This window comes from Zonotrichia leucophrys, chromosome 10 (genome assembly GCF_028769735.1).
Source record: "Zonotrichia leucophrys gambelii isolate GWCS_2022_RI chromosome 10, RI_Zleu_2.0, whole genome shotgun sequence".
Classification (NCBI taxonomy): domain Eukaryota; kingdom Metazoa; phylum Chordata; class Aves; order Passeriformes; family Passerellidae; genus Zonotrichia; species Zonotrichia leucophrys.
In genome coordinates this window covers 14,508,656-14,535,227 of record NC_088180.1, presented here as the reverse complement: position 1 = coordinate 14,535,227, position 26,572 = coordinate 14,508,656, and the positions used below count along the sequence as shown (strand labels likewise).

Sequence of the window (26,572 nt, the reverse complement as noted above, 5' to 3'; positions counted from 1 at the left end):
CCTATGTATCCAAATAAATGGCTGCAGAAGCCAAATCAGTGGAAGCTGCCATGATTTATTAGCCTTCTGCCCTGTACCCTATCAAATAAATCTGGGAAATGCCAGCAGGGGAGACTGGTTATGCCACGTGCTCCAGGCATTTCTGCCTCCTGACACAGCCACGTACTTGGATCTCCCAGAGTTGTTGTCCAGAACAGTCCTGCCAGTGGTGTCCATACGCTGGATAACCAAATGGTCCAGCACCATTTTCTTCTTGGCTCTCTCAATGATCTCCTCCTCCACTGTCCCCTTGGTGACCAGGCGGTAAATGTTCACCTGAGAGGCAAAAAGAGACCACAGCTATTTCCTGCACGGGCTCTGCTGACACAGCAATGCATCCCTCAGCTGCTTTCACTGGGCTGCTGACATTGTCTCTTCATGCACAGATGCACAGATGTGCTTTTTCAGAAGAAAAACAAACACATTCTCTCTGTATCCAGTTAAAATAAGGATAATTAACACAGATGCTGTAGTGTGCCTAAGCACAGAGCAAATATCTTCTGAAACAATTGCTCTGAATTCAAACTAGCACCAAACTAGCTTTTCACATATCTAATAATCCCTAGAAAAGGTGGATATTATACTTTTTAAATTTTTCAGGGCAAGAAAGAACAGAGTCCACTAGGACTAGGCTGAGAAGTGCAATGCCATGGGTTGGGTTCTGGGTATGCTCAAAACCAAGATAAAGACTTGGCACCTGGCAAATCTGGGCTGCTTTTAGTCTCCTACTTTTTTAAATGAGATTCCCTCGGGCAGCACTCTCTGGACCAAGGACTGGCCCATGTTTTCAGAAGCTTTGGTGAGGTGAGAGGGTGTTTAGGTGCACACACTGAAGCCACAGTGATAGAACCCAGCAGCTCTCCTGACCTGCTTCTTTTGTCCGATCCGATGGGCTCGGGCCTGAGCCTGAAGATCATTCTGGGGGTTCCAGTCCGAGTCAAAGATAACAACAGTATCAGCAGATGCCAAATTAATTCCCAGCCCTCCAGCTCTTGTTGACAACAAGAAACAGAAATCCTGGGAAGGAAAAAATAAAAAACATCCATGAGTTAACCAGCTTGTAACTGTGGGCATAAAATAGCAGTGGTGACTCAAAAGCTGTAAAAGGGAAGGCTCTGTTGCACTCATGCTTCTTAAAGCAGAAAAAGGATTTCCTTCTCATATTTCCTTCCCTTTCCTGTTCATGCAGGCTGAGCAGCACCAGCCTTTAAGCCCAGACCCAGGGTGAGGCAGTGCTGGCCCAGCTGAAGGGATGAATCAATTTGGGAGAGCAACCCAAGCAGCTCAAGGCAGGGGTGCCTTGTAGTCATTTCTGAAGGTCAGACCCTGTTGCTCACCAGGCTCCTACAAAGGCAGCAGGCAAACACCTGCTTTTTGCTGCCTGAATCCTGTTAGGAGTGAGATCAGCAATGAACAGGCTGTGCCATCTAAGTGCCAAGATGCCTGAGCCCCCATAGATGTCCTCAGGACAGGGAAAAGGGCAGGTTCTATGGGCTTTCTTTCTCTTTCCCCCTCACACTTCCTTTTGTTAACTTTTCTACAACCACAATTCCTCAGAATCCCTGTGTGAGCCAAGAATCCTGCTCCAGCCCAAGCTCCTGGAGTGAGGAAAGGTATTTCTCACAGCTGGGCTGACTGACACAAAAACAAGTGTCCTGCACCAGTCACTGTGAGTCAGCAAGCCCAGATGAGAGGTTTCAGATGCCCTCTCCTATTACACTGGAGACTTTCACCTCCAGCACTGGAATCCATCGCTTGCCAACACTTAAAATCCTTCTTTTGCCTCTGTCATTTCATATTCAAAACCAGCTTCAGATTGGAATCACTCAGCAACCATGTCATTCTCCAGACCAATAGGGAGAGAATTACTAAATTTTGGCTCTTCCCAGCCTCTTCAGGAGGAACTTTCTGGAAATGTGACTTGCTGCCCTGCTCCTTGGATGTGAGAGATTTCAAGTAATATGAAATATGGAAAGCCTGCCATATCCACGTCTTTAAAAGACCCCCAGGTGTCAGTGCCAAGCTGTGGCTCAGCCACAAACCCTCTGCCCAGCCTGTGGTACCTCGGAGCCGTCGGCGTTGAAGTGATCCAGCGCCTGCTTTCGGATCTCCCCCTTGATCGAGCCGTCCAAGCGCTGCAAAAACCAACAACAGTGAGAAAAGAGAGAAGGTAAAGGAGCCCTGAGGCACTGCTGCACCCGAGTGCTGCCAGCCCTGCAGCCCCCTGTGCTGCCTGCAGCGTTTAATTGTTAAAAATAGCCACCAATTAAAAATATCTGTGCTGTGTCACAAGGGCTGGGGGATGCTCGGGGAGCAGGCACAGGGCGGGTGACACGGCAGCTCCCGTTACAGGCTGCCAGCCAGGCTCCCTGTGCTCACTGTCCTCGGGGTTTATCACATGACACAGCCCAAACAGGGCCTGTCAGAGCAGTTCTGCAGAGATGGGGCCATCCTGAAAGGAAGGGACATCCCAGTTCCTTCCAGTAAGTGCCACCTGTAATCCCAGCCACAAACCTCTGGGGAACTCAGTGAATCCCACTGCTCAAGCTCCCTCCACTTTTTTCCACACTTTCAAGGGGACCCCACTGTTTTCCATGCTGATGTTTCTCACCTGAAAAGGGTAGTGCTTGATAGTCAGGTACTCTGCCAAGATGTCCAGCATCCTCACCATCTGGGAGAAGATCAGCACTCTGTTGCCTCTCTCACGCAGCCTGGTCAGCAGCTTGTCCAAGAGAATCAGCTTTCCACTGCTCCTGATCAAAGACTGAAGAAATAACCATCATTTCCAATCTTACCCTTATGTACATCACACAGAGACCTGCACAGACCTGCTCCTTTTGGGGTCATTCATCTCTTGTACATCCATTATCTAATAATCTGGATTTACACAGCAGAGCCCACACTCACAATGAATCACACAAGACAAATTGTACACTGCCCACAGTTCCTGCTCTAGAAGGCCATAAAATGTTCCCTACAATAGAATTGCAGGGCTGGGAGTTCAAATGGCTTAGCTGTGAGAGCTATTTTTGAAGAAGAAGCCACAGAAGATAAAGCTTCACCAGATATTATCAAAAGAATGAAATTTAAGGAAAAGAGGTGGTGGCCAAGGACACCACTCACCTGCAGGGTCTCAAGGCCATTCTCTCTCTCATTTTCCTCAGGAGGTTTGATAAGGTAGCAATGGTTGCAGCACTTTTTCAATTCCATCACAATATTCAGGAAACCAGATGTGCTTCCCCTTGTTCCCTTTGAAAGAGCTTTGTAGTTTCTTGTCAAAATCCACCTGCAGGCAGGAAAATTAAAGTCGGGATCATTACTCATTGCAGAGCAGAGCCTTGGAGGAACAAAACCTTCAGAAACAGCTCATTCAGGCATCAGTCTACTCGCCTGCCTCCATTTCTCCTCACCTCTCTTACAGGATGCTCTTTCCTCTCTAAAAACCTTGACTTTCCTATTGATATCCTATTGATTATCCTATTGATATCACTGTTTAATATTGAACAGCATCCCAACTTTGTGCATATTGTCACTCCCCCAGGAAAGACACAACCTCTGTCTTGCAAAACTGGCCAGTTGAACTGGATCACTCTACAAAAACATCCTCCAGAAGGAGAGATATCAGCTCCTCTACCTCATATCTCTGCTGGGAAGCTCCCAGTACTACAGGTGATGTTGTCTCACTGCTCTCTGAAGGCCACAGGATGCACAGAACACTGGAACACACTGCCAATGCCCACAGAAAGATGTGCCCATTTCCACTGGCACTGCCAGTAACCCATTCAGTGACTCACTTGTAGTACTGCTTCTGCAGAGCAGACATTTCCACCCGCAGGATCTGCTCCACTTTGGCTGGCAAGGATTTCTCCACATCCTTCTTCACCCTGCGCAGCAGGAACGGCTCCAGGACTTTGTGAAGGCTCTGGTAGCCATTCTCTCTTCCTTTCCCGTGATCCTCCTCAAAATCCTCCCAGAACTCAAACCTGGCAACAGAAAGGAGGAGAAGGGAGGTGTCAGAATGCCTCTTGTCTTATGGCACCAAAGAGCAGCTGTTGGATGCACTCCTGCTGCACCACAAACAGGAGAGCAGCACTTTAATGGAAACACGGTGGAAGTTACCAGATTCACTCTGCTCTGGTTAACTGAACAGATTGCTGGCAAAGCTAGAAGATCTCTGGGCTTAGACACCTTCCTAACATCTTATATTTGAGCTACACACTGACTCCCAGGACCCAAAATCCCAAGTTTCCCACTATTTCACTCTGCTGGCATTTACCTGGCAGCAGTTTCTGAACTTTCCATGGTGCCTCCCCCAGGCACAGCTTTGACAACTGGACTGATTTACCCTGCTCTGAAGGCTCTTTTGGGATTGTTGCTTCCTCTGACAGCTTCTTTGAAATGTGGAGATCTGCTCTCCTCCACTTAGGAGACCTCAAGCCTCTTCTTCACTCTTTAGGTCATCCAACAAAAAGAATTTGGGGGACAGCTCTCCTTGCAGTCAAACATAATTTCAGTGAGCTTTGGGGCATGCCTGACTTAGCCTCAGAGATGCCCAGAGCTCATTTCATTTTAAAGGAAACAAAACATTTGTTACACTGTGGACACACAATCAGACAGACAGCACCCCCAGAGCTGCCATGAAATGGCTGGCAGAGGTGCCTGAACCACAGTGCACTGGAAAGCTCAGAAATGGCTGAAATGATTCCTTCAAACAAGTTTAGCTTTTTAGAGAAGGCTGGAAGACAGCAGACAGATTTGAAAGGCATGTATCAGGTTTCCCCATTCAGTTTGCTGCCAGAAATACTCCTCATGTTAGTTATTTAACCTTTGACTTTCCCCTCTAATATCTGTTCTCCTATCATTGCTGTCACACCACTGAGTTTAACTCAGGGATTTCTGCCATCCTGCACTCCCTTGAGCCTCCTTAACAGACAAGAATGGAACAGAGACACTTCTTGGAAGGCCTGGAAGGAGACTCACTTCTCTGGCATGATGAAGTGCAGCAGGGACCAGAGCTCCTTGAGAGAGTTCTGAAGGGGGGTGCCGGTGATCAGCAGCCTGTGGTTGGACTTGAAATCAATCAAGGTTTTGTAGAGCAAGGAGTCGTCGTTTTTCAGCCGATGGGCTTCGTCCACACCCAGAAAGGCCCAGTTAATGCTTCCCAAGACAGTCTGGAGGAAAAGAAGGAAAAAACAGAGATGGTGGGTCAGACAGGCCCCACCACCTTGCACATGTGTGTCTCCAAGGCAGGAAGCCCTGCACTGTGCGTGTCCCTGTGGCTGCACCCTCACAGGATCTTCTTGCTAACAAAATTTGGGGACCAGGGTGCCTTCCCAGAAAGGAAAAGGTGAAAATCAGCCATGCTGTACAACACTCCTGCTGTATCTCAATAGGTCTGCAGCAAGTACACCTATCCTGGAGAAGCACAGTCCTTCCCCAGCTCCTTATTCCCCCCTTTCTCCATGCCCTTGGGGCCCTGGGTAGCACCGGTCCCACTGGAGCAAGAACAGGAGAGCAAATGAACAAGCCTAAAAAGTTCAGATAATCCAAGAATTTTGATTTAAATTCTTTTTCTTTTTTTTTTTTTAAGCTTTCAGTTTTTTGTAGGACTCAGTGATACACTGACAGGGATGATGCATATTTCCTAAGCAGACAGATTTCTTGTAGATGTAAAAATGTAAATACTGTTAACACTGTGGCCAGAGGTTCAGTCTAATGTTTTGTCCTCTTAACAAGCCTAAATTAAACCAGGAAAAAATCCAGGTACTGCTGGATCCTGCCAGATGTCTTACATGTAAAATAAAATAGCACAACTGTGCAGTACAAGAGTGATGACACTGCAAAATGTGTCCCACATTCCCACATTTGCTTACAAATGTGGAAGGAAATGCAAATAGTGGCTGTAGATATCCATCACCACAGAGGGAAGAGGTGAAACCCACTAGCTGAGAACTGGCTTTCTCCTTTGAAAATGAGAGAAAGTCTAAATAAAAACATTCTTGGAGTAATGACTCACCTTATCCTTCAGGAGGATCTCATAGGTTGTGATAAGTGCATTGAATTTCAATCTTTTAGACTGAGAATGGATCCACTCATATTCACGTATCTGTGAGGGGATACAAAGTTAACTTGAACACGTGTTATCAAAAGAAAGAGTTAACAGTTGTTATTTTAGTGTAACTGTAAGCCAGAGACTCCAACCAAGTCCAAACCCCTGTTGTGCCATTTCATGAGCTCAAGGCGCTCAAGCAACAATTTGTTTTAGTGCACACATGGTTCAACTGCCCTTGCACAGGTAACAAAATGAGGTTAACTTGCTGTTGTGACATTAATGAACACATCACCTCACTGCAGACACCACTGGAGTCCCAACACTTGTGTGCTCCATTGTCTGAATAATCCCAAATACTGAAGACAACCATTTTACACTGCTGCACTTCTCACTGCATGTTTCACTCCAGATCAGCGCTGGCTCTGAGAGAAGCCAGTGCTCCTGCACTCACTCCAAGAGGCAAAATAAAGCACAAAATTCCCTGTAGCAGGGAGTTACACCCACACACTCAGCCACACCAGCTCCAGCTGCCTGCATGCTGCCAGCACTATCCAGCTGACTGTGTGTCACACACACCACACACAAGCTGCTGCTGTGCACCCAGTGCTTCTCCCTGAGCCCTCACCCTTTGCTCTCTGATTACACACCATGTTCCTGCTCATGAGGTCTCCAATGTAAACCACCACGTTTATCTCGGGGGCCCACACTTCAAACTCCCTCTGCCAGGAGGTGAGGGTGGACAGGGGCACCACCACCAGGAAAGGGCCATAGAGCTGGTGCTGATGGAACAGGTATGACAGGAATGATATTGTCTGAATGGTCTTGCCCAGTCCCATTTCATCAGCCAGGATCACGCTGTTGTTCCTGAGGAAGAGGAGAACAAACAGAAATGCTGTCTGAGTGCATGTTTCTGCCACTATTTGTAGCCCCACGTTTCTCTTCACAGAGAAAAGCAAGGCACAATTCTTGCCAAGAATATTTCTGGGATTCACATTCTCTGAACCTCAGAGAAAGAAAACACAATTCTTATCACTTGCTGTGCCTGTGTTTGTGCAAAAGTAGAATGCAATATGGAGATTGTTTGCCCAAAGTGATGCTGTTTTCTTTCCTTGGTCTATCAGGGCCAAGTGTGTGTGTGTGTGTCAGGACTGTGGGCTGACAGTCATGAGATTCAGAGCAGTGTGTGCAGAGCTGAGTGCTTGGCAGATTCAGTTTAGATGTAATGTAATAAAGTATAGAATAATATAGTATAATAAAGTAATTAATTAGCCTTCTGATAAGATGGAGTCAGATGCAATCATTTCTCTCTCCCCTAGCTGGGTTTCACAGCACAGCTATAACTACTAATTTACTGTGCTCCACATGAACAGCAATCCACAACAAGGACAGAGAGGGGCAGTGCAAAAACAGCTATTTGAACACTTCAGGGACAGCCAGTCTGAACATGGCACAATAACGTGCAAAAATTAACTATGATGACTCCAAACTGAAGGAAAACAGGCAGAGGGGAATCAGTGGCCTAATTTTAGAAGGACATCTCTCAAAGACTTCAATAAGCATATAAGCACACTGAGCCAGAAACCCTTTTTTCCCATTAAGTCAATGGAAATCTAGAGCTTATATGTACCAAGCTCAGCCAAATCCATCATGTGAACAAGCCCAGACAGGGAAAACGCTTTTTGTTTTCACACAAGGTTTCTTAAGTTCATGCTTTAGGTAGTTCCTGCTTGCAGTGTCTGCAATGCAGCTGGACATGACAACATTTGAAATCCTCCAAGCTGCAGAAGGAGGGTGGGTAAAGACCTCACTTGAAAGGGAGGTGTGCTAAATCCTTCAGGGACAAAAAAGGCCCAGAATGAACATGCCAGGCTGTGCACATACTTGCACCAGGAGTGAGCCAGCCAGTTGAGGCCCTCCAGCTGGTAATCGCGCAGCTCCAGGTTCTCCCCGCCGATGTACGAGGGCTGCTTCTTCAAGGCAACAAACCTCGGCCTCTGCTTCAGCACCTGAAATAAAACCTGCCTTAAGTCCACTGAAGAGAAAGACAGAACTCTCAGTGGCTGAAAGGCTGAAAATTCAGCAATGAAACTGATGAATTTAGCAAAGAGTGAGAATCTCTTCACTGGTTCGAGTGAAGAGAACTTCACCTCCATCCACATTTTCCTAGCCAGTGCTTGTGTCTGCATTTCTGGTGATTTGCCTGCTGCCCTCTGGTTTATGATCAGGGCTCTGAGTCCCCCAGGAGTGTAGTAAGCTGCACAAAATACCCAGGAGTCAGAACAAGCTCCACTTCCTTCTTTGTCCTCTTTTAGTTTTTCTCCCATTATTTTCTGTCTCTCTCCTTCACTGTATCAGCATCTTGCAGGCTTCCTCTTTTCCCAGGTGTGCTGTTTTTTCATCCAACTGATATTAAAACTGCTGCAGCTCCTTCTGAGGAGGAAGCACTTTGCAAGGATTAATTAAGCCTCCCACTCCCCAGGGAGACATAACGTTCTCACTGTGCACAGAGTAAATGAAACTCAAAGGGCTTCACATCTCTGCTTGAAGTGCAATGCAAGAACAGCAAACAACCCTTCAAACGCAGGTGGGAGGATGGGAAAAATGTTCCCTGACATTTATCCTGACAAAACTTCACGCTCCCACTGCTTGCATCTTCCCCCAGCAAAGGAGAGAAGCCAGCAAACCTTGCAGTCACGGGTGGGAATGGTCTTGGAGTTGTTCCTGCTGTTGAAGCTGTCGATGCAGTGCTGGAATTTCTTGCTGATCAGAGCCTCATCTTCCCAGCTGCACTCAGCATAGGGCAGCCCCATCCATTTGCACAGGTATTCAGGGTCATTCGAGGATGTTTTGCGACTGTTTGCTGTAAAATATGCAAAAAAAAAAAGCCCAAACCTCAGCACCTGTAGCTGAGCAGCTGAACCACAAGCATGGTTCGCAGGCTGACCTGCCCAGACAGCCACAAAACAGGTCTTGGTTCATAGCAAAAGTGTAGAGAGACCAAAAAAAAAGTGCTTTTACCTGGGAAATCGGAATGTCCTGTGGCAGACTTGCTGGTCTTCACAGCTGTGTTGGGAGAGAGAAGGGAAGGGAGGGTTGGAATGCTGGCAGCCAGCAGAGGGAGCAGGGCAGGCCACCACTGCCTCACACCCACGGTTTTACAGGAATTGTACTGGAAATAGCTTACACAGCTCTCCAAGCCAATTCCCAAAGCAACTGGGCGTTGGCACCTCTGACTGAAATTGCTGTGATATTACTAAAGTGCTCAGTAAGTTCTGGTTTTATTTTTATTAATTAATCATGAAAATCTCGCCCCTGAGCTGCCTTGCAGCCTAACCACATCCTCAACCACACCACAGAAAAGGGACCTCACAAAAGCCAGGCCCATGCTGCTGCTTTGGAAACAAACATCCTGCATCCAAAGGGCTGGAGACAAAGAAATTCAGCAGCAACAATTTCAGCAACCTGTTGGAAACTAGTGTGTCATCCCATACTCCAGGCAAGGAAAGTCCCTGATTTGTATTGCCTGTTTGCAAGCACAAATACAAATCTGTAAACCTGCATTTCTGCTGTCCAAATTCCTAAATTTCACACAATGAATTACAGTAAACACCATGGGGTTTTCTTCAGGGATATTGGACAGGGAAGAAGAGAGAGCTGCACACTCATTCTGCTGTCACATGGAATAAAGTTCCCATTCCTAATTCATCCCTTTACCAAGGTCTTGGCTCCACTTACCTATTACCCTCTCCACTATTTGATACTGTTTGTTTAGCTCTGAAGCCAGCTCTTGTTGGCAGTTGAAATATTCTACATCTTCAGGTGATACCTTGCCCAGCCTAGATGCAAAATAATTCAAAACAAAACAAAATACTATAATGCTTCTGTCACAGTGCTCACGGATGTTGCATATAGAAAATCTACTTTCCTATATGGTTCTGTCATTCAGACAAGTCACAGGGGCAAATTACTGTAATATGACATGTTTCTTAAATTTCCTAAAATTGCAGATTATTGCTGAGAAGCAAATGTCACAGATGTTCAGATTGTCTCCCTGTTAAATGCTGCCTTATTCTGATGTAAGAAATCAGTCTTAAAACAGGAACCAAATGGAGATGGAAGCTGCTACTCCAGCTTTAGTACTTTGGAAAGGCACTGTAGCTCCCTTATAGTTCTTGGGGAAGCTGGACATAAACTGATGCAAATTCTTGCACACAGAGAAGCCCATAATTAACAAGGGTTAATAAGGCTGTAAGCCCTCATGGCACCTCCTGGGCCAGGTGAGTCTGTGCACCAATTATTTGTTATCAGCCTTCCCAATTCTTAAGGCTAAGAAGTGGCAATAGTGTGGATTTCATGCCTTGTCCTCTCCATTTTCCAGCCATCCACACCACAAATATCATTTCTGTGTGGGGGGATGTTCCTCAGCAGGCGAAGAGAGACCAGAGTGCACATGAAACACACTTTGTAAGAAGAAATCAAACATTTTCAGTCATGACTCCTCAAACCTCAGGCTAAACACAACTTGCCCAAGGCTGAATCACTGCTTGAAGCGAAGCCTACCATTGCTTGATCTCCTCCTCTTTTTTCTTGAAGTTCTCCAGCTTTTTGAGGCCCTTCACTTTCTGCTGCTGCAGGGACTCCTCGCTCTCCCACGTGCTGTGGATGTATGACCAGCCCTTCCACTTGATGAGGTACTGGACCTCCCCCTCGTCCTTCTCAGGGTCGAAGTCGGCGCTGGGGTTCCCGTTGGCCTCGGTCACGTACACGGTGGTGGAAGCTCCAATGGCTGCAAGAGACACCAGCCTGCCCTTGGTACCCTCCTGACCCACCACTGGGCATCAGCTGCATTACCCTTCTAATATATCTTTTGTGGGACCACAAAGAACACCCAAAAGATTCTGCAAACCTAGAAGGCAGGCACACAAAAGTTCTCTGTGCAACCAAATATTTTTAAATCTGTCACAAGTAGCTTTTCTTTAAGTATAATTCAAAGGCCTCTTGAAAATGTTCACAACCATTCAGTTTCACAAAAAACATTTTTGTAAGGCTTTGAGAAGAAAACACTGGCTTTATTTTCATTATGACTTTGCCAATGGGACTATGAAAACTGACTCTCTTAGATCTGTTTTATATTTCAAAGCAGAGAAAAGCAGGAATTGCAGAACAATGGCTGCATCTTTAAAATGTGTGCAGGCTAAATGGAAACTGCCGAGCACATAAACTATAGAGATTTTAGGATTTTAAATATTATATGTTACAGAAGCTATTACATATTACAAGATGTAACTAAGAAGCATAGAGGAAAAGACAAAAAGCACTGAAACAACCTTGGCCCCACTTTGAAGTTGCAAAAGCATTGCACCAGTTCAAGAGAAATAAAGGCTTCTTCCAGAACCACGCACCTCCCTTTTTTCCAAGCCTGATGTCCAAGACTTTCTCAATAGTTTCACTGTTGTCTTGCTGTTCATCAGCTCCTTCCCCAGTCATCTCTATCAGGTCATCAGAATCCGTCTCAAAATCATCATCCTCTTTGTAGCTGAGTAAGATCAAAACCAAACTGATATAAACCCTTTGACTCTTCCAAGCCCACCAACACAGAATGGCTCAGACTGGAGCAGCTTCTCCAGCATTTATGCTGTGCTTCAGTGCACGTTCAGCACACACGTCTTAGGTCATCCACTCCGTATTTTTCCCCAAGACACTCAGCTGCACTTTACCAGACTAATCCTCTATCTGGCCCATATGGCTTTTCTGATCATGGCCAACATCAGGTGATTCATAAGGTGGAACAATCCCTGCAGCAGAAGCAAGGCCATAACATAGAAGGTCTCCACTACTAAGGGAAAGATTATTCTGTGGAGGTTGCAGAGCATGAAAAGGCTGCATGGGACTGCACTTCTCATCTTTGGTGCATGTTTAACCACCACCAAATATCATTTGGATGGCTCTTTGCAAGTCCCTTATTGGGACTGCCTGAAAGGTGAGAAGGTACATTGAGGAATGGATAAAGCTTTACTCCACCCTGGCTCAACACACTGTCCCCAGCCACCCTCAGACAATTGGTCCAGTCCAGCACAGCTGCTCCCTTTTGCTCATTTTCATCTATTATTTGCAATGATCAATCTCATCTGAGAGTGCTTTAGAAATATTATGCAAGCATCCTCAAGTTTCTCTAAGGAGGGACTGGTAAATGTTTCCTCTTTCACAGAGAGCAAAATGAGACAAACCTTGGATGTGCCCAGCAGGAACCTGCCCGAAGAGCCACACCTCAGCCTGAAGGAACCAGTGCCCCCTTCCCCAGCCAGCTCTCACCCCAAACCAACCCCACACTTCTTCACACCTGACATTTTTGGCCGCTCTTCGCCGAGTTTGTCTCTTGGGGGTCTCATCGTCTTCGTCATCATCGTCATCTTCAGACGAGTCTGGTTTCTTCCTCTTCCCACGCTGGATTTTGTGGGGCTTTTTAACACCAGCTTTGGCCACTGTTCTAAAATAAGAGTTAATAAAGCCATAATACAGCATGGTTTATGTACATATCCACTTTAATAAGTCCTTAAGGAAGCACAGATCTCAAATATTAGACTCCTAAGGGATTTAATCTGCTCTAACTATCATGAAAACCACTCCAGTGCTCACTGGAGCATGAGATGGGGAGATGAGGGAATAACTCGGCCATAGATTTATTAGGTCACAAACAAAGGTAATATTGCAGGGAAAATTCATTAGTGACAAATAGGGATTTCCTCTCCACACAGCACAGGCAGAAAGAGACTAAACCAACCACTCCTTACCTCCTCTGGACAGGTCTTCTTGCTTTAATTTTCTTCGGCTCAGGCTCACTCTCTCCACTGGTGCCTTGCTCCCCTCCATCTTCATCCTCTTCTCCAGCAGAAACCTCTCTTTTCCATTTGATTCTGTGGTCAGAAATGTAGGTCATGTAGGGCAACAATATTTCTACACAAATACTTGGCTGAGCAAACCATCAGGTCCATAATTACAGGAAAAAAGTTCAAAATTCTATCCTTGGCTGTTCAGTGATGTGCAGGGGGGATGTTGTGTTGTGACTCTCTGCTTTTAGGAGGGGGTCTCAGTCACCTGGAGCTTTGCTCACACAATGTTAGGACTGCCCTGAGTGAGAGCAGCTCTTACCACACGTGCTGGTGGCAGAGTTGTATCGCTCAAACCTGGGTGGGCAAGGGCTTTGACTGATGATTTTTTTTCCTCTACTTCTGCATTTTTTGAGAGGGGCTGGAAGGATCTGAAGAGAAGCGCTCACTGTCACAGAGCATGAGCCACAACGTGCAGAGTTACATGAGCTCCTTGGAGCCCAGAAAATGGAACAAGACTCCTGCCATGGAAATTCTCCTGCCAATTCAAGTTTCCAAGCGTGAAGCCAAGTCACACTGTACATTGGTGGAAGGAAACTCATTCTCTGGGGACAACTAGGAACAAAGCTGCAGCTCCAAAATGACTTTTGGAGGAGCCTCTTCTCTTTCCAATAGGACATGGAGGGTCCACAAGGATCACTGCCCTTGCCCAGGACAGGTTCATACTACCACAGTCCTCCTTGTGCTTTATCACCTTCCTTCCTACACTGATGGGAACAACTAATTCAAGAGTTAAAAGACAAGATGCAGGAGAAAGCAAGTAGTATCATGTGGTTCTGTTTAGATTTTCTCCATCAGACAGCTCATAGTTCCCTACTCCAGTTTAGTGTATGGAAAAACTAGAAGGTACCTATTAGATGGTAATAGAATATGACTGTAAGTGAACTCAAGTTATGGTGCTTAGACATCCAAAGCATTCTTTATGGAAGTTCTTTTGTCTTAACACGGGGTTATAAAAGATAAAAGAAGATAATAATTTGGTATTTTATTCTCAGTTAATCAAAAAGGTGGGAGGAGAAGGCATTAAACTGTTTTAAGTGTCTCTGAAGGAGAATCAGTAATCTGATGGAAAAGTGAAAGACTGACAACAGAAAGTGAACCTGACTCATTCAGATTCCATCACATGCACAGTAGGAACGTACAAACAAAGGTTGGAAATTGCATCCATCTATAGATTACATTCACACTTCAATTTTAGTAATCCAAAGTATTATTAAAATATTTATTTTACAAGCTCACCATGTTGACAACTCCCATCAAACAATCCAATGCACTACTGTTCTGAGAAATAAACCAAAGCATCACCACTCAAAACCCTTTCCCTAGAAACTTACTTTCTTTTCAACTGCTTCTGGCGTCTTCTTTTTGGGCTCTCATTTTCAGACTCGCTACTTGCCTTTAATTGAAAAGAAAGAAAATCAAGTTGTAGGCTTCACTGTGGGCTGGCTCCTGAAGGATGCAAGTGAAACACGTGCTGGAGGGTCCTTTCCCTGCAGCCTGAAGGACACTGGTGCAGAGCAGCTGCCTCCCAGCACAGCCACCTCAGCTGCTCAGCCCTGCTGCTCTGCTCTCAGTGTGAGGAAGAAAACCCTGCAGGAATCCTGGAGAGCTCTACAACATCACCCATCTTGAAGTGCCTGAGCTCAGGAGCCATCCATCCCCCAGCACCAACCCCAGTGCCCAACAGACACCATGGCATCAGGCAGACCTGCAGTGTGTGCAACACCCCAGGGATTGCAAACCCACGGGTGAATTTATCCCAACAATTGCATCATGATCTCTGCCTTCATTGCACAAACTTCTTACAAGGAATGAAATAAAATGTTGTAAAAAGGCAATAATCTCATCAGAATTATCCTTTTCTTGCTGTTGGGTTTTTTCTCCCACAGCAAGTCACCAAGGACCTCACTGTGTCAGAGCTGTGTCCTGCTGCTTTCCTTCCTCCCAGTTCTACAGTCTCCACCAGTGAATTCTCTTTAGCTAAATATATCTAGAGCTATTCTAACTGCTTGCTGTACTATTCTAAAAGTGGGCGTCACGAATTCCCACAGACCAGGATAGCTAAAATAATCTCTTTATGCTGGTTGCACACAACCCCATTTTCATAAAAACTAGTCAACCATGAAAACAGATCACCACACAGATAACGTGACTTCTCCTTAGCCTCCCCCAGAAAACACAAATAGGCAGGGACAAAACTGAAGAAACCCATGTGAGATTTCTAAAGAAGTATTAAAATGACAGAAGTAGCCTCCAAGATTACTTGCTCCACACACTTACTGGAAATCTTCCACTTGTGGCTGCTTTCTGACACAATATTCAGCTTTGGCCCCAGGCACTGTCTGTCCATCACTATGGGTAGCACAGTTTGCATCCCCTGACAGCCGCACTGCCCTCCTGGACAGAGCTCACACAGCTGTGCACACTCTGAGGAATGGTGTGAGCTGTAACATGCACCCTTCATTCCCATTTTCCAGCTTTCCTTCTACCCACAGAAACTTCTGTCTCACTTGCATCAGTGTATTCACTAAAATACTGGATGCCATGTCTGACCATGAGCTTTCCTGGATGTGGTGTCAGAGTTGCATGTGGCACAATAACATCTTTTGCACAATATCTTACTACAAACACGTGTTCATCCACCTGTGTCAGGGCCCTGCATGAAATCCCTGTCTCATTTACCAGCCATGAAGCAAGTGCCTGGCAAACACCATGGAGAGCCCTACCCACCCTTGCAACACAAGCCAAGCATTCCATAGGTTTCAGTTTTGACACACAAAATTTAAAAGTTTTCCTCAATTTTCCCTTTCTCTTTTAATCTCTTATCCACTTTCTGAAGCTTTTCCACTCCAATCATTGGGCATGATTTTAACAGCTGCCCCTCAGGGCATGTTTACTTTTGCTGTCTTTTGGCAAGCCACAGGCAAAGAGAGGTAGATTTCTCTTCTGCTCTGTGTCAGAGATCACACTGGGAGAAAACCAAATACAACCTTTAGCTCTTTGAAATTAACTCCACTGTTGTGCCAAAATGCCATTTTCCAAGTTTCTAGTGTCTAATGTCTGTACTCTCCCGCTGCTCTGTCACTTGTCTCTACAAAGCTGATGATTACCTCCAAATGACTTGACTTTTCCTCCCCTCTTCCACCTTGAAAAATGTAACTTGTGACTGCAGCTCAGCCACCTTCTCTTACATATTTCAAAGACAGCATTGTCTGTTTTGATGTGTCAAGCCCAGCCCTATCTCCTCTGACTGACACAGCCAGTCTCTACCTTGAGTCATCTGCCTGCCTTGTGCTCCCACATCCCGCCCCATCCCAGAATGGAGTAAATTCCTTGTTTAGGAAGCACAGAGGGCAGCCAGAGAGCCAGGCTATGCCAGGTGCAGAGCATGCCACTGAGGCTCTGTCTGCCCACCACCAGCACCAGAACACACTGGTTGGGAAATCACTTTGCAATTTGAGTTTTTGTAATGTCACCCCCCCAGATGACACAAGCTAGACTGGCAAAGTCCATCCCCAGTCCCAGTGGGGATTTTGTCAGCCCAGCATGAGATGCTGGGGTCACAGTGCTTGCTCCAGAGCCCAAGTGCCAGTGCTGCCCTGCTGGGTGCTGCTGCTATGGCCAAGGGGAAAGACAAGCCTGGCTCCCCCTTATCAAAATGTGCCCAACTTAATCCTGCACCACTGCTTTGAGCTAGACTAGGATCTGGCCTCTTACAATTTCCTCATCTCCAGCCTTCCCTCTCCATGCCTCACTGACTCCTCCCATCAATTCTTTCCCTCTCCCAGCACATAAAGTGCACACACTTTTACCAGATTAATTGCACTGTATTTTGCCATGGAGCAACACTGAACAAACATAATGATGTTTGCATGCAGCACCAAGCAGAGCAACACAGAGCAATTCAAAGTTCTGCTCCTATAAATTATCCAGGAGTGTCCTTGCCACTAGCCCAGGCTGGGAGAAATGGAGATTCCAGGCCATTGGAGAGGAGGTCCAGGTGAGCCTCTGGAGCTCATACTAGGAAAGATAATGACTTACTTAAACAGAGCCAGAAGTATTTTATACTAAAGTAAAAGTGAGAATTTGCTCATTGCAGGCTTAACAGAGGGCAAACTGGAAGAAGAAAAGCTGGAGAATCTCAGCTAACCAGGTTAGTTTTATGTCTGCTGAGCTTCTTTCCCAGTGAAACCAGTAGTGTTTGAATTTTCAGCAAACACATGAGGCAAAGCATTGACCAAAATGCAAATGAGCAGATTTTTTTCCAATAAGAAAACCAGCTGTATTTTTAGAACACACTGGTGCGTGACTTCTGGCCTCTCTCTGACAGAAAAAAATACGCTGACATTTGTCACCAATTTCAATCTGAAACTATTCTTTTTATAGTAAAAAGACTGTGTCTGGTTGGGGCACATTGATTTCTCAACTGGCCCATAATCATAGAATCATGGAATGATAAAAAGGTTTGAGTTGGAAGGGACCTTAAAGATCATTCAGTTCCAACTCTCTGCCACGGGCAGGGACACTTTCCACTAGACCAGGTTGCTCAGAGCCCCATCCAACCTGGCCTTGTACACTTCCAGGGATGTGGAATTGGGCACCCTGTGTCAGGGTCTGACCACCCTCACAGCGCAGAATTTCCTTTATATATCTAACCTAAATCTCTCCCATTTCAATTTAGATACTCTGAAAGGCACCTGGTTCTGCACACCTCACATCCCCTGGCTGCAACCTGAAGCTGATTTATGAACTGCAAAGAAAATGCCTGGGGAAGTAGTGTTTTTACTAAAAAACTCACACCTTCTCTTGTTCCTGGAGACAACTCTGGGCCTCTGAACAGATCTGTGCTCCTATGCAAAGCTGAACTTTCGCTTCCCCAGTGGCTCAGCCCATGCCTGGATATTGATCACGAGTTATTACCCTCCCTGATCACACCTCAGACACCTGCACAAGGAACCCAGAAATCCTCAGAAGGTAACCATGTCTAACACACAAATAACCCTACCCAGAGTGCTGCTCTCAGAGGACACAGTGATTGAGCAGGGCCCCAAAACCTGAATCACTTCCACCTCTGTGCAGGTGAATCACGGGGCAGCACAGGGGTAGTTCATCCACCCTTGCTCTGGTCTCTGAGCCTCACACACTGCCTGCACCATGCTCTTTGAGAAGCATTAGAGAAGAGGGCAATGACAAGCCCTCAGACACTGTGCTGGAAGTCCCAAGCAGCAAACAAGAGGTGCAGGTCACTGGAGACAGGATTAACCCTGTGAAGGCAAAAAGCATCTTCAGATGTGCCTTGGGTTTCTGCCCCCTCCAGCAGCAGCAAGGAGTGCTCAGCATCACACAGGCTTGAACTATGCTATCTCCTCTCTCTTGGTGTCTTCCAAAAGCAAGGTTTTCCATCTCCTTCTGCTCTCTGCGAGGCCCCAGCACTGTGCTCCTGACAGCTCACACCCTCCAACAGACTCCTGCAGATGGGAGCTGCCCTGTGGGGACCAGTCAGTGTTGCTTTGGGGAGAGGGGTGAGGGCATGCTCTAATTTTTTTAATTTCAGCTGTTTCACAGAAATTGCAGTGAGGGTCATTTGGAGGTCCTTTGGGGTGGTCTTTTTTTTTGTTTTTTACAATATTTTGTGGTATAGCAAAGTTTTCGCATCTCAGATTTTAATTTTTTTTTTTATTTTACCTTAAGTAGTAGGAAATAAAGATACTGAAAAAGAAAACAACATTTGCAAAACCACGTAATATTGTAAAACAAAAAAAGAAGGGACTTACCTGTGCCCCTAAGAGGGGGTGAGTGGAGCTCTGGGGTGGGTGTGAGGTTGCTGGCACAGTGCATGCCGGGGCATCGCACAGAGGGGCCCAGCCTCTGCCAACTTGAAAAGGAAAACAAAAGCTACGTCAATGGAGCACCCTGAGCCCCCTCCTGAGCTCTGCTCTGTGGGACAGCCAGCACAGGAGTCTGGGGGGCAGCTGGTGGCACTGCGGTGCCACCAAGGCTCAGCAATAACACACCAGAGCAAGGAGCTGGAGACCTGCGCGTCACCCCTAGAGCATCCAAACACATCCTGGTGGCAAAGCACAGCCTGAGTCAGACAGCACCACTGGGCCCCTGCTCTGCTCAAAGTCTGCTGCTTATCTCCAGATTCCCAGCCCCAAGCTCCCCACAGATGCCTCTCTCTGGTTCTCTTTCCCCTATGCTATAGCTACCTGACCTTCCTGCAGACCTGCAGGTGAAATGCTCCATGTAGAAAACCTGTCAGATGTAAACGAAGGCGGAACCTGATTTCTGCATCTTCAGAAAAAAACCCAACAGGGTTCTGAAACAGGAACAATTAGGTTTGGCTGCCAGGCTCTGACCACTGTCACCTTCAACTGAAGCATAAAAGACTCCCCAATGTTCAACCAAAGGAAAGTAATGGGTCATAAAGCTGCACACACAGAAATGTATTTATTAGTGGGATTCATTCCAGGACGGGCAATAATGACTGTTTTGTTGCTATGAGGTGTTTCTGGGAACTTTCTTTTATTCCTGGTTGGATTTGTGTTGTATTTTGGTCTCGTTCTGTTTTTTTTAATTACACAGACTCCTCTCCAGGATATTCCTACAGCAGAGCAGACTTGCATTATGCCCCATTGCAGCAATCAGATCAGTGCATGCAGATGTCAGCCCAGGCAGTGTCCAGCTCACTCCAGAGGTCTCAGGCCAAGGATCCAGCTGCAGGATCTGTGAGATCCAATATCCATGCACCAAACTGGGACTCAGTGTTTACAAGGCAATGCAGTTGAGACCTCCCTTTCCTCTTTGTGCTTGGTTGGTTTTATATGTTCAGTAATCCCTCATCCTTTTTTTTTTCCTTACCTCATCTTTTATATTAAATCGTGACGGTTCTTGTCTGCTTCGGTTTGACCTCCTAACCCCATAAACATCAGGATATTCTTCCCACATCTGCAAAATAAACAGACCATCAGAAGGCCTGCTTCACCCCAATTTTTGACATTTTAGAGAAGTTTGATGGTGGCTTAAAAAAAATCAACCAAAAACCATTAGGGAATTAGCAACCAGCAGATGGACAGTTTAAAAACTGGCTGGAAAGATTATTATTATTATTTTGGGATATCTGACACCTTTCTAAAGTGGCATGTGTTATCTCAGGGTTATCTTTACAGTGATCCATCTTTCCACTGAGGCACAAATCACTCTCCAGCTCACACAGGCTGAAGGACAGTGTTGAGGTAACCAGCCCTCTGCAGCACCGGTGCCAAAGGAATGGAGGCAACACCTTGGACGTGGAATGAACAGACCTAACAACTCAGCAGGGCAATTCTCTGTCACTAACAGCTTCCAGCACAATTCCTTTCCTGTGGAAAGCCCCACCACCAGCCTGGAGACATGGCCAGCTGCAGCTTCAAAGGTGAATTCTGTGGGCCAGCCTGGATGGCAAATGGAGCAAGATACCCTGTCATTTGGCAAGGCAAGGCAGTGGCTGCTGGTTCCTTTCCTGAATGCACTGATGGGAATGTGGTTTGGCAGTGCAGGACACATGGATGTGCAGAGGTGACTGCTGGCAATGGCTGTGCTCTTTGCTGTAAAACGAGGCCCTCACCGGTTCAATACACTGAGTATAAGAGCATGCAATTGTTCTTGTGGATGGGCAGGAGAAGGAGACACAAAAAAGGATGCCCTGAGGGGGATGAATGCAGAGCTGTGTTGGTGACACAGGACACAAGAGTTATAGGGCAGACACAAACCACCACCATGCCCCTCTAATTCCTACACCAGCAATTCCTCTCTCCCTCAGCAGAGCTCTTAGTTCTCTATATCATTAATTTTCTTCTGCTTCTTTCTCCTTCCAATCCTCAAATACCTCTGCATGCCACTGGCAGGAAAAGGAAATCGAACTATGCTGTGATGGGATTGAGAGTGTGATGGATATGAGGCTGCAGCCCAGCAATTTTTCTGCCTCTGTTAAAGCAGTAATGGGATAAGGGACAGACTGTGACAATGTGTTATCTGTTGGGCATGCAAGCACTGAGGTACATTCTCATGAAAGAATAAACTCTCAAATTTAAATTTAATGCTCCCTCCCCAAACCATTTGAAGAACTTGTTTTTTCATCTATTAAATGGCATGGGTTTTGAATGTGGGAGCAACTTCCATGACAAATCTTAATAGCACAGATTAACCTCGCCTTTATGGGTGTATCTAGGCAAATACCAAATAAACAATAATAATTAATTGCATTGGTTATTCAAGGGGAAGATGTATCAACATGCCTAGGTTAGACCTAGCTAAGGAAGACACCCATTAACAGAGAAATTAAGGAAGGGAGAGGCTTTCTTATTAAAGGGTGTCTTGACCTTTTCATGTTTCACCCGTGCTAATTATCACCCTGGGTATGGATGCACTTCCTCACAGGATAATGTTAACATTTATTGTTAGGGACATGCTCTTAGAATCCTTCAGAGGGAGAGAAGACTTCCTTTGGTGCACACTTATCAACAATAGACCACAGATTTTATTATGGTGTTACCACAACTGCCTTATAAACTCATCCTCCCTTGCCAGTCTAAACACTGGAGGATTTAACCACTAACTGAGCCAGCAGCCTGGAGCTTTGGGGAGTGAGAAGGTGGTAACAAAATCCTTTATTTCTTCCTGGCAGGTCCGTGGGGAGCACAGGCTGGAAGCACTGCCCTTCCTCCTTATCCTTTACACACACACAGCACCTTTCTCCATAAAACTCACTCTGAGGAGCAAGCTGTGCCCAGTGCAACCCACGGCTAAGAACAACAGGATGGTTACACACCACAAACAAACAAACAAAGCTGACCTAACCAGACTTTTCTCCTTCCAAGTGAACTCAGTTCACTGAGCTCCTGTCTCCAAATGGTATTTGGGCTCCTCTTTCTCACCTCACACTGCCCTGTGTTAGTCAGGTGTCTCCATCCCTCAGGTAAAGCAGGTACCTGAGGGATACTGCTCATGGTATCCCCCTACACACCCTTCTGCCCTGGGGTGTGCAGAGGGATACCATGAGCAGTAACACCCATAATTCCACTTCCTGCTGTACAGTAAGTGGAGGGAAAACCTGACTATTTGAGGGGAGGAGCTGGGGGAAAAAACAAAACCAAAACCAAAAAACACAACAAAGAAGCACTGTTCTGTTCTGGACTTAATAAATAATAGAAGTTCTTTTTTTTTTTTTCTCCTATGCTTTTTTGAGAGGAAGAGTGATGTAAAAAAACCAAAGTGGTTCAAACTTCAAACCCTAGACAAACTTCAAACCTTTTTCCTGCGTATTTATCACATGGGGAAGGCTTTACTGCTTCTGAGAGAGAGACAGAATAGAGGAGTGGAAAGACAGAGGGAGAGGATGAAATGACAGGATCATGTACTGATGACAGGCACCTGCCCCTCATTCACACCAGTCAGCCCTGCCACCATCTACTTGGTGCCCCAGGGGTTGTTCCACAAACACAGCAGCTCCTGCTCTCCAGGTGACAGCAGCAGGGCTCCAGCACACAGCCCAAACAGCCCCTGGGGACACTGGAGGTCACAGGCTGTTTGGTCCATGTGCAAAGTGGCCAGGAAGTTGGTCACAGCTTCACTGAGGTCCTGCTGCCTGACCTTCCGTGGTGGGGACAGGAGTAACGTGTCCGTGCAGAGCAGCAGGGGCAATACCTTTTTAACATCTGCTATCCTTTCCTTCTTAGAGGCTGGTTTTTCTTTGGTTTCAGGAGGGGTCTGCTGGGATTTGGAACCCGTTGATTCACTTTCGGATTCAGACTGACTCTCAGAGGACTCGGAGCTGCTGTTTGACTCGCTGCCCTGCTCACTTTCAGACTGGCTTGCAGAGTCAGAGCCAGAGGCTTCTTCGGATGCCGAGTGACTAATGGTAGAGAAAGAAGAGGTTACATTTTAACTGCACTGACACAGCTGTCAAATACGCAGGGAGCAAACCTGAGACACATCCTGAGCCACAACAACAGGTTTGGAAAAGCCTGAATGCAAGTGTGGACCCTGTGTGTACACCCCACACTGGCATTCTGCAGCAGAGGCAATACTTTCCCAGGACTGGCAGTGAACACAGGTGAGAGTGCAGCCCCAAAAATCCCTGTCCAGGATCTCCTGCTCATCACCAGAACAAAAGCAGTGGAGGTAGGTGAGGAGAAGCATCAGCAGTACCAGCAGCACAGGTTCTCCTGGGAGGCTCTGGGTGTCTTGGAGCGAGGCAGAGAAAGGCACAGCAGGGGCTGCAGCATCCACAGACCATCCTGCTACATTAAAGATGAGCAGCTGTTCCAGCACGGCTCTCCACTGCATCCCTGCAAGGCCAGTGGTTCCAAATAAACCTGATACCCGCTTTCTGGAAGAGGCCAATATCAAAAACGCTATGCCCATAATACCATGAATGAAGTCAAATGTAATGTTTTTTGCAAAAATAATTAATTCAGCAACAGGGAAGAAGAAAGCTTATATGGGCTTATGGCTGGGGCAGCTCCTCTTTAAAGGATTACACCAGAGCTGTGCAGGCTGCATTTCTCAAGCCAATAATGGGAGAGCAGAACACTAAGTAGGTGTAGTTCCCCCGCTTTTTTTTCTTTTTTTTTTGTATCTTTATATAAAAATGGGTTAACACCCAGTGTATCCCCTTAAATAAAAGCTCCTCAACAAAACAATGAGAAGCCAAACTATTTTAGGTGGCCAAAATATTCAAATACCTTTGCCCAATCACTCCCAACATATATATTTTTTATTTTAAGAGCCAAAAACCAAACTGAAATCTCAGGACACCTTACCACATGTATGCTGCAAGGCAGCATTCAAACCCCACTGCCACAAACAAAACCACAGTGACAATGCCACAAACTTTTGGAACAAGGAGCACCCCTTTCCCAGTCAGCTTTCCACTGGCAGCCGGACGTGTTTGTGATATTTAAAGATTCATTTAGGTACAACACTATGAAAGAAGAGTCAGGAAAACTCTGCAGAGGAATTAAACAGATTTTTTATTTTTTTTTCTACTTTTGTACAAAAAGTGACAAAGCACATGAAAGGCTTTGCTCAGATTTCATGATTCAAGGGGGAAACAATACAAAGAAAAATTAAAAAAAAAAAAAAAAAAAGAACCCAAACAAAAACCAACCCAAAGCAAGCATGTGCACATGTACATTTCCATCCGACTCCGCAGGGTTACCATGTGGATGCCCGGAGGGAGCGCGGCCCGTCCCTCTCCCGGCCGGGCAAATCCCGGGATCGCGGTTGTGGGCCGGGAGGCGGGCAGGGGGCAGCACCCGCGCGCCCTCAGGCGCCGCCGCCGCCATTTCGTGACCGCCCCTCCGCCGCCATCTTGCGACCGCGGGGCTGAGCCCGATCCCGGGGATGCATCCCTGGGATGGATCCCTGGCACTGCCCCGGGGAAGGGGAACCGTGGGGAGCGCGGGCCTCCGAACCTGAGGGGGCACAGAGCCCCTTCCTCAAGGAGCGGGGGCAGCCATCACCCATGGCTGCTGTTTCACCGTCCCAGCCTGGGTGTGAGGGAGCTGGGTTATCACATTGTGTCCTGCAGGCAGGGCTGGAAATTCAGATTGAACCACGGCCATCTCAGGCTGCCCAGGCCCTGTCCATGGATGGAGGTTATCCATGAGAACTAAAGGCACAGTGTCCCACTACACCCCTTGTTCTGTGGGCTTTACAACAGTTCCCCCCCCCTTGTCCACCACAGCTCTCCATTGCCACAGCCATGACCTGTGGTGGTGCCACAGCCATAAACCACGGTAGTGCCACACTGCTCCTGGCAATGGCACTCCAGCAGCTCTGGGGACAGATGGTGTCCATGGGCAGGGCTCAGCAGGCACCATCCCACTGGGCCTCCACAAAGAAATGGGATCTGGAGGCATCAGGCCCTGCTTGAGGCATTTTGGTGTCTCATGTCCCACTGGGACGCATGGAAGAGGAAGCCAGTTTTTCCTTCAATCAGATTTCTGAGCTGGAATAGGAATTTTAATAGCCCAGGCAAGACTGAGGCCAGACAGCTCTGACAGTATTTGTTTAGAGGCAGAACAGTAATTGCTGTCCTCTTCCTGCTCTGGAGCTCTTTGTTCGTCAAAGCCTTAAGCTTTATTTCAAGGACACAGGGACACAGGCTCTCTGCACATCAAGAGCCACATGTGCTTTATCCACAACATTGTCTGAACACTAATTCTTTTTTTCAGGCTGTGAACTGTGCCATCTGAAAAGAGGGAGACTTCTCTGATGGCATACACATCTGTATGTGCAGATATTTGCCTGCACACCTGCTTCCCCTAGTAAGGAAAGAAACACAGATGAGAAGTGGTAATGTCCTTTTGAAGGCTGTTGCAAATAATGTATTTTTTTATTAAAGAACAACCTGTTATTGAGGCAAAATGTGTTTATCTTCTTTTCTATGTTGATCAGATAAAAAATAACTGAAAGGCCTGTTTTCATAAAAGAATCCTTTCTAACTGTCACTGGGACAATCAGGAAGCATTTCTACCTGCCAACAGAATATAATGTACTAGCAACATTAGATGTCAAATCAGGCCTAACACTGTATACACCTAGAGACCTCTTTTCAGAAGTTATTTCTGGAATTTGTCCTGGTTTAATACCCCTGAGTTAGCATCCAAACAAGACCTACTTCCAATTAAACTAATAGTAAGAAATAAGCTATAATTATTTGTCACAAAAATCACAATTCAGCCAGACCACTCTCCTCCAAAAACACCCATGAACATGAAAAGAAAGCAACAGATGGACCATTGGTAATTTCTTTGAAGAAACTAAAAAAAAAAAAAGTTGAGATCTGCAAAGACTCAGCCAAATACATTCCTCTGGTTTCTAAGAAGTACTTTAGGCTGTAAGTCTGGTTTAATTAAGAGCTTGCTGCTGACTTGAAGGGGAGCAAAACTAAATCATTCCTTACCAAGAAGGACATTATCCTTCCAAGAAATAAGTAGCTGAAAGGCAGCGATAAGACCCTTTACAGTGAGGCGTCTGAATTTAAAAGGCAATTACCACATGACTGAAGCCTCCAGACTTTGCATTTAATATTTCACATATGACTTCCTTTTATAGGGGATCATCTTTGCAAACAGCAAATCATTTGATAAGTTCTCAGCAAGAACTAACAGTAGATCTGCTTCCAGAAGGTGTCAGACAGCTGAAAAAATGACCCCAATATGCATTTGTGAAATCAGGAACTGACTGGGGAATGGCTCTAACTGGGACCATTCTGCCCCAGCGTTTAAAATGTGGCTTTTGAGGGACAGAACTTTAATTCAGACAGGGGAATAAAGGAGGATTAATAACCCAACACCCTCCCACAAGCAAAGCTCCTCCCAGCTTTAAGAACTGTTGGGAATGTTTTGAATCTAAACAAGTTTGAATCCCAACAGCAACATTCCACTGGGCTTCGCAATCTCTGCAGGGATTCGGCAGCAGCAAAACCACCCTGTGAAGGCTGGAGAAGAACCTTGGCAGATTATCCCATGGCTGGATAACATCGGGGGCTGGGTGACAGCAGGAACCGTTATATTTAACTCCTGTGCATTGCTGGCCACAGCGTCAG

At 46.2% G+C, this 26,572-nt stretch overlaps 1 protein-coding gene across 1 annotated transcript in view; it reads right to left on the bottom strand.

Annotated features, from left to right (window-relative positions):
* The window catches only part of CHD2 (chromodomain helicase DNA binding protein 2), a 70,802-nt gene that overhangs the window by 18,135 nt on the left and 26,095 nt on the right, over positions 1 to 26,572 (bottom strand). The window contains exons 7-26 of the mRNA XM_064721862.1: positions 22,663 to 22,870; positions 19,840 to 19,926; positions 14,313 to 14,374; positions 12,883 to 13,005; positions 12,432 to 12,578; positions 11,494 to 11,627; positions 10,652 to 10,877; positions 9,827 to 9,927; positions 9,110 to 9,154; positions 8,776 to 8,951; positions 7,973 to 8,097; positions 6,739 to 6,955; positions 6,056 to 6,145; positions 5,020 to 5,210; positions 3,834 to 4,022; positions 3,163 to 3,325; positions 2,651 to 2,803; positions 2,103 to 2,174; positions 907 to 1,056; positions 167 to 315 (exon numbers count right to left, since the gene is read on the bottom strand). Of these exons, the coding sequence (XP_064577932.1) occupies positions 167 to 315; positions 907 to 1,056; positions 2,103 to 2,174; positions 2,651 to 2,803; positions 3,163 to 3,325; positions 3,834 to 4,022; positions 5,020 to 5,210; positions 6,056 to 6,145; positions 6,739 to 6,955; positions 7,973 to 8,097; positions 8,776 to 8,951; positions 9,110 to 9,154; positions 9,827 to 9,927; positions 10,652 to 10,877; positions 11,494 to 11,627; positions 12,432 to 12,578; positions 12,883 to 13,005; positions 14,313 to 14,374; positions 19,840 to 19,926; positions 22,663 to 22,870 (2,808 nt within the window). The remainder of the gene's footprint in view (positions 1 to 166; positions 316 to 906; positions 1,057 to 2,102; positions 2,175 to 2,650; positions 2,804 to 3,162; positions 3,326 to 3,833; positions 4,023 to 5,019; positions 5,211 to 6,055; positions 6,146 to 6,738; positions 6,956 to 7,972; positions 8,098 to 8,775; positions 8,952 to 9,109; positions 9,155 to 9,826; positions 9,928 to 10,651; positions 10,878 to 11,493; positions 11,628 to 12,431; positions 12,579 to 12,882; positions 13,006 to 14,312; positions 14,375 to 19,839; positions 19,927 to 22,662; positions 22,871 to 26,572) is intronic.